At 34.9% G+C, this 16,278-nt stretch overlaps 3 protein-coding genes across 3 annotated transcripts; 1 reads left to right on the forward strand and 2 right to left on the reverse strand.

The window, feature by feature from the left end:
- Nucleotides 1-200: 200 nt before the first annotated feature.
- LOC106131382 (uncharacterized) lies at nucleotides 201-7,243 on the reverse strand. The gene is made up of 2 exons (XM_013330481.2): nucleotides 6,832-7,243; nucleotides 201-2,283 (listed from the first exon to the last, which is right to left on the reverse strand). Exon 2 carries the CDS (start codon nucleotides 2,259-2,261, stop codon nucleotides 1,380-1,382), a length of 882 nt encoding a protein of 293 aa, XP_013185935.2. The 5' UTR covers nucleotides 2,262-2,283; nucleotides 6,832-7,243; the 3' UTR covers nucleotides 201-1,379.
- A 159-nt stretch (nucleotides 7,244-7,402) lies between these two features.
- On the forward strand, nucleotides 7,403-10,378 carry LOC106131159 (histone PARylation factor 1). Its single transcript, XM_013330157.2, has 5 exons — nucleotides 7,403-8,127; nucleotides 8,405-8,553; nucleotides 8,647-8,876; nucleotides 9,488-9,741; nucleotides 10,235-10,378. Exons 1-5 carry the CDS (start codon nucleotides 7,552-7,554, stop codon nucleotides 10,286-10,288), a joined length of 1,263 nt encoding a protein of 420 aa, XP_013185611.2. The 5' UTR covers nucleotides 7,403-7,551; the 3' UTR covers nucleotides 10,289-10,378.
- A 570-nt stretch (nucleotides 10,379-10,948) lies between these two features.
- Nucleotides 10,949-16,060, reverse strand: LOC106131135 (DNA-(apurinic or apyrimidinic site) endonuclease). The gene is made up of 6 exons (XM_013330131.2): nucleotides 15,886-16,060; nucleotides 13,827-14,562; nucleotides 13,278-13,436; nucleotides 11,766-12,341; nucleotides 11,470-11,650; nucleotides 10,949-11,196 (listed from the first exon to the last, which is right to left on the reverse strand). The coding sequence occupies exons 1-6, from the start codon at nucleotides 15,910-15,912 to the stop codon at nucleotides 11,058-11,060; spliced, it is 1,818 nt and encodes a 605-aa protein (XP_013185585.2). The 5' UTR covers nucleotides 15,913-16,060; the 3' UTR covers nucleotides 10,949-11,057.
- Nucleotides 16,061-16,278: the final 218 nt, after the last annotated feature.

Below are 16,278 nucleotides of genomic sequence, written 5' to 3' on the forward strand. Positions count from 1 at the left end.
ATTTTTATAAAACTTTGCAATAATATAGCTTAGCCCACAGATGTATAATTCTCTCTCTCTAGAATAAGTACTCATAAATGTTTGTGGCTTATATAATGCAATAACTAACAAAAGTCACATATAGATTCAAGGCGGTCGAAGTCGCGGAAAGTTTATATTATGAAACCAAAAAATGTGATCACGAAAATTGAAACAACACATGAGTTGTATTTTATATTTACAATTTTTTACATACATTTCAACATTATACAGACTACTGGGAGCTCTTTTTAATTCGAGCAACGAACATTACATAAACTAACACGTAAATCTAAATCGTAATAAAAACGACTTCTGTGAGTCAATCTACTGGGCCCGCTATGGCTGTGGCGGCGGTACACAAGAATCAATAAAATTCTGGTGTCCATAAAACAAGAATAGTGGCAGTTTCCTTGGAAAGAGACGTTGGTTCGAACAACATTAATTTGTTAGGCCGCTTACGACTTCATTATTGTTCTGAGGACGTATTGATCTTACATGCCCTTCATTTTGTTTAAGGGTAAGTAGCAATATTACTACATATTTTAAAATACAATTACACATTCTCAAATTGACTTCGCACTGACGACTACCTACCCTAACAAGTATGTAAGTACTATCTACATTTTATAAACACCATGTCAAGTCGGCGAACTTTGGCTAGAACAACCACATTTCAGTGGGGTCCGCAGTTAGTCCGATTATAGTTTGAAATTTCTTTAACAGAATAGCCGCTGTAAGAAGTAAAAATCTTCGAAAACTATTTAACTTGCCTATAGTTAAAAGTACATACATTATAGTGCCTATAAAAGACTAATTCGGCAGATCGTTATTTATCTAATACGTTTACAAGAACACTAAATGGTGAACATGCCAAATGAACGAAAAACTGGTACGCATAGCGACAACAGCATTCCAGACTAGTCGTCAGCAAATGAAAAATGAGCAAAATGTTACATCCGGCTATAAAGGAACACGTCAATTATAAATAACTTTATAGGTATCGTGGTTTGTGAACATCAACATTGCGAAACATCAATATAATAACAAAACAAACTATTTACACACTAAACATTAAAATATCGACATTCTTATTTTATATTCGAGAAGATGCGGAGAAGCTGATGAAGTATAAAATGGTATTTTATAGACACGGAAAAGCTCATTTTTTGTTTCAAAATAAATTCTTTTGAATTATTCAATTCAGCCAATTTAAGTGATATGTCAATTTTGAGTTCAAAGTGATATGTTAATTATGCCAATCCGAAACATGTAAATAAGATTATAGAAAGTCGATATTTTAATGTGCCAGTAACATGTAACAGCCGGTATGGTACGCTGATATACCACACCAAACCAGACTAGAACAACGTTTCGCGCGAATGAGACGCGCGGTCCAGCCGAAGAGGCAATGGCGCCGGCCTACTGGTCAGCTCTGTGCCTTCAGCGAGAGCCAGCGCCTCGCCTCCTCCGCTATCAGTGGAGAACTGCTCTATTTCATCATCTGTAGAATCCACCTCATCTTCGGCAAACACTGAGTCTGCACCAACTGATGCCAATTCGCACTCCACTGCATAAGACGGTCCTACACTGCCTACAGAAGCAAGAGGCGCAAGTCTCTCACTAGGACAAGGCGATAATCGACGTTCAGGTAAAGCACACACCACAGAAGATCCACGTCGTTCTAAGTAAGAGCTTCCTGAGCTCGAACACGTTGCTGAACTCAAACGGCGATCACGAGGACCACCTGAAGCTCGCCGTTCTGCAAATCGCAGGGCAGATCCGGGAAGTGAATCACCGCGTAGTGTTGATAATCTGCGAGGTGGTGCCAGTAAACTTCCGTAACCACCACCATACGATGCAAATCGAGAAGTACGTGGCCAAGGCGGCTCTTCACCAATGGAGGGTCTCGAACGCGCCCGTTCGGATAGTGCTTCTTCGAGAGCCGCTGTCAGCTGGCGCTCTTCTTCCACGGCTTGTTCTTCTGCCACGACTGCCTCAGCTAACTCTACTATTTTCGGATCATTTAAAGCTTTCATTGATTTGCTTCGACTTTTATAAACAATCAGAAACACCATCAGCGCAAAAAATCCGCCCAACGTGGCAGCTATACGCACACCCGTCATGACGTCATAAGTAGCATAGAATTCGATCCGTACTCGATCGCGTTCGGCTTGCGAGCGCTCAGTAGAATTCTCGGCTGCACCCACATCACCACCGCCCCATCCATCGCGATGCTCCATCGTAAGGTCAAGTGTTCATGGCCTGTGGACAATACAAAAATACCTTTATACATGTCCTTTTTTATCAATGTTTATCAGTTTGCTTTTTAAGTGGTACAATAAATTTATATGCAAGCTTTTAGATAAAACGTATGTCAAACGTGTGTCGAACAACCTGAATGTAGTACTTGTAGTAAAACAAGGTTTAAGCGGCAACTAACCGCGCAAATTTCAAAAGTTAATTAATAGTCCTAAACTTATCAAGTGAATACCATATTCCCTTCACAATTTGGTTTACTCCTCCAACCCTCCCAGCACCATCGTTCACATTTTTATAAAATAAGAAAGGGAGTGTGTAAATATAGACACCACTACCACCGGAAAAAGTTTTACAATATATATTTTAAAAGCGCTTTATCAAGTTACACCATACATTTAGCATTTCACTGACTGGTTTCGTGCTTTTCTCATTCGAAAACTGTTATACAGATAATTTCCTAATATTTAAGGCTCCGAGATTTCAACTGTATACTGTGTTAACCTGATTTCAACTGTAATACCGAGAGAGCCTTAGCCAATATTTTGTTGCCATTTCGAGTAGGTAAGGGAGGCAGAGAGACAGACCAAACAACAATGTTGTCGCTAGGCGATTTCCGTTCGCCCGTTGCAGCGCAATGTCGACGTATCTGGGACACGGCATAGCATAGATTTGCATGATGGTGCTTCGCTTTTTGTATTTATATCAATGTTTTGCGTTTAAGTATTGCTTTTACACGTACGTCTGATATTTGTTTCTCGGAGTAAGTCATTCCGATCACTTTGTTGTCTAAACGGATCTACTCATTGATGACAATGACGATTTTGACCTACTGTACTGTTCAATAACGACTGCTCTCAATGTGACTGTTCAATATAAACACGAAAATAATAATAATGTTATAATTTGTGAAAAACGAAGGATAATAATGTTATAATTTACGGTTTATAGATTATTAAGAATGTGGTTTTAATTTAAGTAATTATGACTATCATAAGCATTTGGATACTAATTCGTGAAAACTTGATAATAATAATTGTGTTTCAGTTATGATTGTGGTATTATAAACTTTATTAGTTAAAAGCACTGTTAGTTTTCCAGTAAAATAAATAAAATAAAATAAAAAAAATTTAATGATAACAATCACGATTTCGCAATTTGGCACGCTGTTGCTCTGAAAATACCAGTTATTCTCAATATTACAAGATACCCTTCTGAAATCGTTAATGTTCCGAAAAAGTATTTAGAGAATCCCATAAATTACATTATCAAGGGCGAAACACCGCTCCGGCCGTTCTCGGCTCGACATCGTGTAAGGAAATTAGAACATTTTTTTAAATATTTTGCGACTCTTAGCATTTAAAGCACTAATTTTAAGCCCAAATTCTGCAAAATATTTATTAAACTATTACGACAATATTAGCAAAACAATTTTCGATGTTACTCACACCTAAAGGGTAAACATGTCAGTAATATTTCGTCGTACATATAAATATTCTGGTGTGGTAAAACCGCTGATTGGGGTTATAATAAGAACGTTTTATATGATCAGTTTTATGGCAGCACGATGTACACATGCAGTTGTTCTAAATTTCGCAGTGTTTCGATTCGATATATTGCGCCCAACAAACAATGCTACTAAATATAGCAGTGCAGGCACGAGAAGTGACGACGTTCATTCTCAGATTGTCGAAGAAATGGAGTCATGTCATAACTAATTAGCAAAAAAGCTTTAAAAAAATAAACAAAATACATTATCGCAATGCAAAAGTTAAAAACAGTTGTAATTAATTAATATAATGCGCAGATTTATTGATCGGCGTGTATAGACACTAAAATACGGTTTACAATGCAAATAAATAATAATAAATTAATAAATTGGCCATATGGCTAGGATATATATTTTTGGCATCGGACAATGGACACAAGATTTCCACTAGTATGGGTTAAGAATATCTGAGAGCATAGATCATGGAGAGTTAGTTTTAGTTGAACATAATTGGATCCGAAACCAACTTTATCTTTAATGTAGATTCTTTTCAGTTTTATAATCTATACTCTATACTAATATTATAAAGCTGAAGAGTTTGTTTTGTTTGTTTGTTTGTTTAAACGCGCTAATCTCAGAAACTACTGAACCGATTTGAATAATTCTTTCACTGTTAGATAGTCTATTTATCGAGGAAGGCTATAGGCTACATTTTATCCCGGATTTCCTACGGGAAACGTCAACAATGTAGGTGAAAGTTGAATGAGTCGGCCATCTGCAAGCTTTCCACGCGAACGCTGCGCAAACCAACAAAGATATAGTAAAACAATGTACTAAAAGATGTGAAGTACTCATTTTTTGCCACAAAAAAGTCCGCGAGAGTATATATCTATCTCTTAAGGTTTACTTACAATAACCACTTTTATGTTCATTTTTTAAGATTATTTTTCATTATAAACATAAGTTATTTTGAAACCAATGTTCTTTAATTCAGTATTAATCCTTATCCTGACGGCCTCTGTGGCGCAACGGTAGTGCGCTTGTCTGCGACACCGGAGGTCCCGGGTTCGAATCCCGGCCAGGGCATGATAAGAAACGAACTTTTTCTGATTGGCCTGGGTCTTGGATGTTTATCTATACATATAAGTATTTATTATAAAATATAGTATCGTTGAGTTAGTATCTCGTAACACAAGTCTGGAAATTACTTCGAGGCTAACTCAATCTGTGTAATTTGTCCCGTATATATTTATATTTATCCAAATAAATATGTTTATTACTTTTGGCTATATTCATGTAGACTAAAATTGCCATTTACAGTATATAAATCAGACGAATAGGTTTTGAGATATAGTCGTTATAAGCAGTTTGCAGCGAAACATTTAATACGGCGAACCAGCGTTCTTACTAATACGCGTGACCCCCGTGACGTGAGTTTTGGAGATAATGATGTGGGCCAAGTCGTCGCCAAGTCGCATAACAATTAGCAGCTATAATTGATAAAGCCGAGGAGGATGTTTGCAAAAATAAATATGATGCCCAAAATAACTATTCCACGCGGACGAAGTCGCGGGCACAGCTAGTAAGTATATAATTTTGGTGTGAACTTTTAGTTTGTTGCTTTTTAGGGTTCCGTGGACAAATGGTTTTATACATGAAAAGGGTTATGGAGCAGTGTAGAGGGAGCAAAAGAAATTTTTTAATATTGTATCAAGTGGAAAGCCATAGCCTACACTTTGAGAAATAAGTGTGATGGTACATGAACTGATAGACGATTTGTATAAGAGGTGTATTGTTAGATGTATCTTCTTAAATTATATTTATGTTGCTTAAGCATTTTTATGCTATGCTTCTGAAAGTAAATAAAATTACAAAAAAAAAACCCCAACTTCAAACTGATTTTTTTTACATTTTAGTAAAAAATAAATAAACTTCTACAAATAATTTCGACTTTATAAGTAATAAATTAAAAGGAATATAAACAATTAAATGAAATTAAGTATTTAATTATTTTGAAGACAATGCCAAGTAAATACTACAAAAACAAATACAAATACATTTTTTACTTTCAGAAAGAGAATGGGAAAGGGGAATATTATTTCCTTCCTGGAAAGAGAAAAATGGGAATATTTCCTGATCCAAATCCTACTAATGGGTTAGTAGTTCCTCTTATGACTACCATTGGATCATGTTTTAATACATCCAATTGATGATGGGCCAAATGATGTGTGACAAAGTACAGAAATGAGCACAACTTATCACAGACTGGAAAATTGTGAAAGACAGGTTGACAGAGAAAAAGAAGGATGGATGAAAGACAGGAAGATGGATAAGACAAAGGATGGTAAAGGTTTCTTTGTTCCTTTCTGCCAGAAGGGCACACTGGTGGATACATAAAACACAATTGTATTATAATAAGAATCTATGTGTCTTTGAAAATTTTTAATCAGCAATAAATTAGAAATAAATAATATTATGTGAAAATATTTGAGATAATGTTTGTAAATAGTAAGCTCTAAAACTACTACACTGATTTTGCACAGAAAAGAGAAGACCTTCACAAGTAACATACTACTTCTTCTGGCTACTTTTTCTGGAAATTCCCATAGGAACAGGAATATAAATTGAATGTGGGTGGAGCTACAGTTTACTAAGTTCTGTTATAGTTTATAAACCTTTCTCTTGATTGATGTTTATAATGTGTATGGGAAATTTATCATATGGCACATACCTTCTTTGTCTTATCTTCACTATCAGCACTTTAAAATGTGACTATCAATAAACTATTAGTACCTAACAACATTTATTTTTTACTTACATGACTCCCTGTGCACAGATTACAAAAATATCATTAAGAAACAAAACTAATGTTAAAATGAAAGTGAAAAACAAAATATATTAGGCATTATGCAAAATTATTTCATTTGATGAGACATACTGTTACTATTAAATATAAAAAGCAAAACTGATGTTAAATAACCAATAGCGACATATAAAGCATTGTCAAGAAATAAAACCAAATTCCTGTATAAAACAAGTAAACAAAATTATGAATAAATAATTACCAGTTGAAGAACATGATTCGTAGTCTGTAGAATTTGACGAATGGCAGCAGTTACGATGATTTATTATAAACATGTCCTTGGTAAATTATAGTTAAATTTTTTAAGCCCATTCATCGAATTAACTCCTGAGTAACTGGTGAACTACATTTTATATTTGAAATATAAAATAGATAAAAACAATTAAACGCACCAACAAATCCATAACACATTTGACTATATGCTATCTTAATTCACTCGCATCGTAATATTTACAGGATCTGTATATAACCTACAACAATACTTTTAAACAAATGTATTGAACACCAAGAACCACTGCCCAGATTTACATATTTTATTTTGTAAAAAATAATAAAAAAAAATCCATTTTTTAACTGCTCCACTTCTTCGCAAATTGAAATTATGACACTGACGTGACGTTAAGTAAAAGTAGATTTTTTTTTTTCGATGCTAATGTTGCGTTCTGTTGTTTTCTTTGTCTGTGTGGCCAAATCAATTGCTCCGAAATACCATAAAAGTAAAATTTGGTCTATGGTCAAACATCACTGTCATTTGTCACTAGTGTGTAGTGTCTAATTAGCAAGCTGATGGCTAGCGGACTGATCTATCTGTTGTTGTTTGTGGTTGTAGGCAGGAATTATAGTTTCATTGTGATTTCTATATGTAACGAAGAATTATAATTTTTGTGAATTTGGACATCAAATTACCCATTGTAATAGCAATATGTCACTTGAGTGGAAAAAATATATTGATGACCCACGACAAGTCTGCAAGTATGGCGGGAAATGTTATCAAAAAAATCCAGTTCATCATCAAAGTTTTAAACATCCTCCAAATCTAAACAAGGGCAGGGTTTCGCCGCGCTTCCAGCCCTATATGAGAAAACAGAAAGTAGCACATGATTCATTCCATAGTAAAGATAAAGAGGCAGACATGATTCCAGAACAAAGTAAACGGAAAGATGATGAAGTTGGTAGCTCTACTTCTGAACTGAAAGTTGATAATGAAAAGTTTCCCAAGGATCATGTGCCCGTTTTGCCAGAAAATATAACATTTTTAGATGTAAGCAAGGATAATAGCGTTTTGAAAGATTTATTTTTAGTAGAAATGCCAACAGATTTCTTTAAATTTTATGAAATGCTTGGTGACTCACTGTCTGCTATTGAAAAATCACTGTCGAGTGTTAACTTAGAAATGATCGGGCCTTTCGATTTGCTTCTGGGCAAATTGCCAAAACTAGACAACAAAAGTCTTTATTTGATTCATTGGAGATTTTTCTATGATCCTCCAGAATTTCAGGTAATAATAATGTACCTACTATATTATTCTTAATCATGTTGTATTCTTCTTATGTTCATAAAAGTTGTCTAAAGGCATTTGACATGGCTTTATTACTTTCATGTTTTGAATGTTGGTACCAACCGCCTAACATGCCTTCAGAATCACCAAGGAGCTTGAGAAAATTGTGCCACAGAATTCTCAGACATCTGTGTAATTTTTCATTTATATATTTATCAAAAACTATGAAAAAAAATTTAGAGGTAGGCATACATTTTTTTATACATAATTATTCCAGGCAGTATTGAAAAGGAAAGGGAAAAGTGAATTCCACATAGGGTACTATCGAGACAATCCTGACCAGCAGCCGGTATTTGTAGCCAGTAGCGATAGCGCCAAGGACTGTCATATAACACCCATTTCTGATAATTTATTTGGAGCAGTGTAGTAAGTATCCAAGTCTTATATTTAGGTGTGTGCTAATCATTTTATTTATTTAAATTTCAAATGTAAACGAAATGTATATAATCTCATTTTCAGTCAGTACCTACAAAAGGAGAAAAAATCATCACCATTTGTTTCAATAGCATGTGAGAAGCTAATGGAGAAAATTAAAAAAGCTGCAAGTGATAATGGCTACAGTTTAGAAGAATATAATATGAAAAAGAGATGGGCGGTGGCTGTGACAAAAACATTTCATGGGGCTGGCATTGTGGTGCCTGTTGAAAAGAAAACACAAGTGGGATACAGGCATTTGGTTGAAAAAGATGGTAAGACCTTTTCACTGACCTTTTGTTTTTAAATCAACTAGAAAGAGTCAGAATGGTGAGGCCTTAAGAAAGAAGAATGAAGGAAGAATGGGAAACCTTACCGTGATCAAAAAAAAGGCAAAAGTTCCGGTCAAGAGTACCTGAAGCTGCTGAGCTTGCATGAAGTGAGTTAAGAATGCAGATGTTGCAAAGAAGTATGCAGAGATTGTGGCATATCAGAAAAAGGAGTGATTTTATGTATGTAAAATACCTCGATTAAAAGGCCAAAACATTGTTAGGAAATCTGCACATTCAGGCAACTAGATGTGTAACCATATGATCTTATATGAGTTAGGTTCCACTGCAAAGGTAACGAAGGTAGTAGCCAACAGTCTTGAAAATACTGATAGACCTTGTTCAGCTGTTTGGTTTAATGATGGAATTGATATTCAAATAATGATAAATGCTAGAAGATTGATAACATAAATTCATCAATTCCCATGCATGCAAGGATGTAAAACTAACATTAACAGATGGACTGATGAATCTGAGTTGTTAACATCAGTTTTGTACTCTTGATGTAAGTCTATTAAATAATCACATTTCTAAAAATAATAGATTTTTCTTTACAGGTAAAATAAAGCAACTTTTCACCCAGTTAGAGAATGCACAATCTGATTCTGACCGGGACAGAATACTATCAGAACTTCAACCAGTGATAACATATGCAAACATAGCTGTAGATGAGTGTGACTTCGGTACTGGTCTAGAACTTGGCATAGATTTGTTCTGCTCTGGACTTAAAGTACTGGAGGGAAATACCGTATGCAGTTTAACATCTGCTTATTCCTTGCTAAAAAGAGATGCTTTTGCTAAAATTATTGAGGTAAGAATGGTTATATTCTTGAAATATTTCAGAATGGCTTCTGTAAAAGTCATATAACTTCTTCTATAGTTTATTGGTGTAAATTATTTTATCGTTAGTTGGTTTATTTTACAATTTTCTTTGATTTTTTTAATCAGTTTTTTATGATAATTTAAGCGCGTTTGAACTTTATCTACTTGGTGGTACGCAAGATGTGGCCTAAGGTGGTGGTCGCAAGCTCAAATAATGCCTATTCACTCTTGCCTTGAAAATCCCCAAGTTCTTTGTATCAGGGAAGAGAGATGGCGGGGCAGGAAATCCAAATCACACATTTAAAGATTTTGCGAAGGGTGGGGATAACGACCATGTACGGGTGGAATTCCTGCCCAAAACACGGCGTGACTTTAATCCTGCAATCAGTTCTAATGGCTTAAAGCAGATGTGATGCTAGTAGCCCTTCTGGAAATAATTTCTAAAGAAATACCTGCTAAAGAATGGATTTGTTCTGTTACAGGTTCATATGAAGTACCGTAGACGAGGGTCGAATATGTCAATACTGAATTGGTGAATATTTATTTGGTATTTAAGTATTTTTATAATGTTAATTTATTTACTATAACAATATAAGTTCAATAAATTGTCTACTTAATTTATTTAATCTTTTTTTTTTACTTCTAATTAAAACTGTGAAATAATGAACGAACATAATGTCTCTTGCACAACCCCTTTTCTTGGTGGGCAGTGAAATGATGAATTTCTTCACTTCCAAAATTTAAAGTAAATTAATTATGTGTTGCAGCACAAATGATACTTGTATACTGGCGTTTTTAGCACTAATCAGGAAAAAGTAATTAGAGATTAATGTCAATTGACCGACTGACCTTGTGACTTTTATTTTGTTATGATTAGCTTTTACACAGGACTTCGCTCCCATACAGCCAGTGATACTCCTGAAGGTCTATTCTACCTCTGTTCCAAATTGGTCCAGTAGTTTTTTAATGATTATTTGTTACAAACAAAAATTGTTTTATTCACATTTACAGCGTCTGTGACCATGATCTTGGAGTAAATCTAGGTTTTAAACGAAGCTACTCCCATCTGAACTCCGTAAGTTAGAATTTAACGGTTTCCTCGTGATGTTTATTGGGTTCTTTAACCGCTCGGCCACCGCCGCTTCTAAGTCTATAGTTTAGTTGGATGAGTGTTTTATGTATGAAAAGAAAACTAATTTTACCGGAAATAACTTTAATGTTCTCTCAAAAAAATATTACTTGTGTCAATGTCGATATAATGAAATTGTTGATATGAAAATTTATTGTGTAATGATTCTTAAGTGCCTATTTTGGTTTGTCAGCACTGCTCAGATGCAGGAAGAGGGTTATTGGGCAGTGATCGCTGCCATAGACTTGGTCCCTGATGATGCTATCACATAGTGACGGCAGGAGCCTCTCGGACACTATGAAGTAGTCTAGGCGCCTGAAATGAACAGAAAACATGACACATTAGATCCATTCAAAATATTCTCAGTAGTTCTTATATGATCTATATATAAAAAGAAACAAAATAATTATAAAAAACGGCAAAAGAAATCTTTCTTCCCCCGTGGCATGGCATGGCACGCGCGGCGCCATTTTTATAGCACGAAAAACTATCGCTATCCCGTTTCACGTCATAATAAAAAGCGAAACAGCGATAGTTTTTCATTACGTTGCCAAGTGGCCGAAAGGAAACATCAATGTAGGTACTTACCATCCCACATTTTTCGATCGGCTATTTTTCATATACGTCCAGAAGGTATATGCTCCGGTCTTGTCAGGGTTGAGATGGCGGAAGGTGTCGACAAAGCCATCGCCGAGTAAGTCGCTCATGCCAGTTCTCTCTTCAATGGTGAATCCAGCATTTTTTTTGTTAGTCTTAGGATTGGCCAAATCTGGAAAAAGTTAAGATTTTAAAGAAAAACTTTGCATACTTACGAAAATAACTCTCAACAATTCGACAATATTGAGATAATATAGTTAAACATCAATAACATGTTTGTAACATACCAATTTCTTCATGTGACACGTTCATATCGCCGCATATTATCACAGGTTTTTTCTTATCTAAATCCTTAACGAATTTTCGGAATTCCTCGTTCCATTTCAGTCTCTTAGGGAGGGTGACTAGGTTTCGACCAGCATTAGGAACATAAGTGCATATCAAATAAAAATGTTCATATTCAGCAGTAATTATACGGCCTTCACTGTCCAACTCTTCATCTTGTAGTCCATACTGGACATTCATCGCGAGTTTTGTAGTATAGATGCCAACGCCCGCATAACCATCCTTTTCACTACCGACCCAGTAAGAATGATAGCCTGGCAAATTGGCTACGTCATCTGGTAGTTTCTCCTGAGCACATTTGGTCTCCTGCAGGCACAGAATATCTGGTTTTTCATATTTTATGTAATCAAGACCACCTTTATTCAACCATGCTCTTATACCATCAACATTCCAACTAGCAATTTTGAAATTCCACTCCTTATCCTGCTTATTTTTCGAGGAATTGGAAAAATCTAATGAGTCATAATCTGTTGATGCTTTGTTTTTGGGTGGTGCAGTTTTAGTATCTTCAGATAGAGCTGAAATATTTGTAAAAATAGTTTAATACTCGTATCAAACAAGACCAAATGACAGAATAAGGTATTGTAAAAAAAATAAGACAAAGGAGAACCATTCCATTGCATATTAATTAAAATTTTAGTATGTTAGTAATTGTCATAAGAATTGTAATAATAAATGGTTATATTGTTATTTGTTAAAAATGCCCCCAAAGGTATTATACTACATAATGTTGAACCACAAAATTATTATTGAATTAGAAAGGTCAATGACGTTATATTTGAAAATCGACCATAAGATTCTCGGCCTATGTTCTGGGGGCAAACTTTAGAGGTAGTCTCACTAAGTTATGATCTGGTCACCAATAATGACGCCACAACAATTAAGAGGAGCACTGCAAAAACTTACCTGTGCTTTCTGCAGTGAAGCATTATTTCCAGGGACCCCAGCGCCAATTTTTGCCAAAATTTCCAGAATGTTCAGATATTTCAGAACTTAATTTTTTAAGAAATTTGTACAATAAAATTTTTGCAGCGCTCTTTTTTACCGAGCATTTATTTTTTATGGTATGAATATCAGATAATAACCTTAAGTTCATCTAGATAAAGAGATATAGGTTAATGTGTGATATATGTATGTATCAAGTTTAAACAAATCAGCTCATTATGCAAACATTACATACCTTTCATTTATGAAATACATAATAATACAAAGTTTGTTACAGTCAGTTTAATTAATTAATAAACAAGATAGAAAAGAATAAATCAGGCAATCTAATGAAGTTTAAGGGCTGGTCGATTTTAAAATTTAACATCACCAATAAAACAGGTGTAAATGATTAGAAAACCATTTATTAAGTAGTAAAGAAAACATTCATTCATAATAATAAAGTACAAAACAATTATTGTCAAACACCTCACCACTAGTTAACACTAACAACATTTATACATATTTACCCCTCTTCTTTTTCTTTGGTTCCCCTGTGTCTTGCATATCTTGAGACTCATCGTCGACTGCTGGAGTTTCCGCTGACCTTTTTTTTGGAGCCCGCTTGCCCTTGGCAGGCTTTATTTCTTCTTCCACCTCATCTGTTTCTTCAACAGCCTTTGCATCACCTGAATTTGAATCAGATTTAGCCAGTTTTCAAAGTTTTCTATAGCAAATTTGATGATCAGTTAATAAAAATAAGCTGTTTCTTAATGGTATTTATTGTGATAGATTATCTACTGGAGCTGCTCTAATGGCAATTCTTTTTTTTTTTTGTTAAATTTAATTTTTATTTTTGAAATTAGTGCACTAAGAACAAAATACTAATAGCAGCATATTATATAATAACCAAGACCCAGGACAATGGGAGAAAGTTTGTTTCTCAACATTGGTTGGATTTTATACCAGGGACCTCCTGTGTCACAGACAAGTGCACTAATGCTGCGCAAAAGAGGCAGTCAATTGTATCATATTATCAGTAAAGCATTATCATTATTATAAAATTATATAATACCTACCATTTCCTTTTTCTTCTGTTTGTTCATCTTCTTCCTTGTCTTGAGGCACCTCTTCTTTAGGTTTCTTACCCCTTCCTTTCCGGCCTTTAGCCTCTTTCTTTTTAGGCTCCTCCACAACCTTTTCTTCTTCACTCTCTGGTGTTTTCTCTTTCACTTCTTTTGTTACTTTTTTTCTTCCTTTAGCCACGGGCTCAGACTTCACTTCTTCCTCATTACTAGCATCATCCTTGGACTGAGGTTTACGTCCTCTTCTCTTAGCTGAAGGTTTTTCAGCAACAGCTTCTTTTTCTACATCACCATTAGCTTTCCCTGGTTTTGCTTTCTTGCCTCTTCCAGCTTTAACTACTGTCGGCTCTTTTTTTGCTTGTTTACCACGTCCCCTGCCAGCAGGAGCCTTTTCTGCCTCTTCAGAGTCACCATTGGCTTCAATATCCCCATTTTTGTCAGCTTCATCCCCATCATTAGAAACATCATCAGGATCAGATTCCTCAGCCTTTTTCTTTTTACTCTTCTTGGCTGGGGGAGCAACATCCTCAGCTTTATCATCAACTGGTTTCAGTCCATTTTTGTCATTTATTGCTTTCTTCTTTCCGCGTTTTGCCTTCTTATCTGGCACTGCAACATCCTCAATGTTCTCTTCAAGTTCTGCTTTAGCTTCAATCACTGGCTCCTCAATTATTTTTCCCTTTCCTTTGCCTTTTGGTGCTTCATCAGCTACTTTGACATCTGTGGCTTTCTATAAGAAATAATTATATATATCAGGAATTAAGTTAAAAATCTACATGTGAGAGTTACATACTGGTACCCTGCTAGGGGTAGCTGGTGCCCATTTGGTAACTTTCTGTGTGGACTTCATAAAGGTAGGCTTTCCACATTACCGGGAACAAAATCCAAAATTATTATACTGGATACTTTAATTTACCCTATTTTTACTGTTTAATATCTCTAATTCAACATGTGATAAATGAAGTAGTTCACAATATAATAAGTATCTTTATTGTATCAAAATTTAAATTGTTATAGGAATTGTACATAATTAAAAGAAAAAAATCCAATTATATATTTCATACACTATGATACTATTTGCCGTGTGGTTCCTGGCACCATTACAAAAAAGAATAGGACCACTCCATCTCTTTCCCACGGATGTCGTAAAAGGCGACTAAGGGATAGGCTTATAAACTTGGGATTCCTCTTTTAGGCGATGGGCTAGCAACCTGTCACTATTTTGAATCTCAATTCTATCACAAAGCCAAACAGCTGAGCGTGGCCTATCAGTCTTTTCAAGACTGGTGGCTCTGTCTACCCCGCTAGGGATATAGACGTGATCATATGTATGTATATATGTATGATACTATATACATACACTATTTACATAAATAATTGGATTTTTTTCAGCATCAAGCATCTAAATTAGTCATAACACTGTGTACAAATAATAAGTATTAGTTAAGGTAAAGTGTTACATTTGCATCTACAATGCAAAAGGGTTTTCCCCATTATGATAGGATGAAAATTGGTTCAGCATCTGTACAGAAAAAAACTACACACTGTTTTTAGTTATTTTCATATGTACACAATTTTAACTGTTTTTTCATGGACATATTAAAGAAACTAGATTGAAAGATAAGAATAACCTAATTTTGCAGCATGAATACGATTATAGAATGCATCCATGATTAATCCTCGTTTTTACTAGTGACAATACAATGATTTCTAACAATTAATAATCTATTATTAATATAGGATGGCCTACAAAATGTGATTCAATATATGAGAAAAATGACGCATACATTTTATAAAGAAATAATCGACTGCACAGCCATTGCAACTTTTGGAGGCAAAGCTCGTGTAAATTTGCATATCCAACACACGCGGTGAATTAAATTGTACTCAAATTGCGTATTGATCATAAATCTAACACACACAAAAATGGGAACACAATATTATCTTTTAATAGGCTTTATTAACACAATTCCTTTAGAACAAAGAGTAAAACATAAAGTAGGCAATGTGTTAGCAAAACGGAGCAGGAAGAGTTGAAAAATGATGAAGATACCTTGGTTTTTGTAGATCTTGGTGCCATTTTATTTTTCAATTATTATAAAACAACTAAACCAGTTTCTTATTAAATTTATTTAAAGGAAACGATACCGGCGTTTACACTTTCTACTGAACGGCAACGGCAAGCGAAAAGTTTCCGGCAAAAATTAATGACAGATCCCAGATGACAGCAAGAAATGCCAATAAACCGCGAATTTTTTTGTTTTTTTTTTTTAGTGGAATGCGAAGAAAATGAAGCCTCACTTCACAAAAGCAAAGCAAAAAACCGGCAGAATGCAACGGACTACATGGCAATGATTTGTACTGCATTGTCTGTCAATGTAATTTTATTTGTGATATGTCATTGTCAGTGTTTCGAGTTTCATATGTACATCAGTCAATGAAATAA

This window comes from Amyelois transitella, chromosome 6 (genome assembly GCF_032362555.1).
Source record: "Amyelois transitella isolate CPQ chromosome 6, ilAmyTran1.1, whole genome shotgun sequence".
NCBI classification, from domain to species: Eukaryota; Metazoa; Arthropoda; class Insecta; order Lepidoptera; family Pyralidae; genus Amyelois; species Amyelois transitella.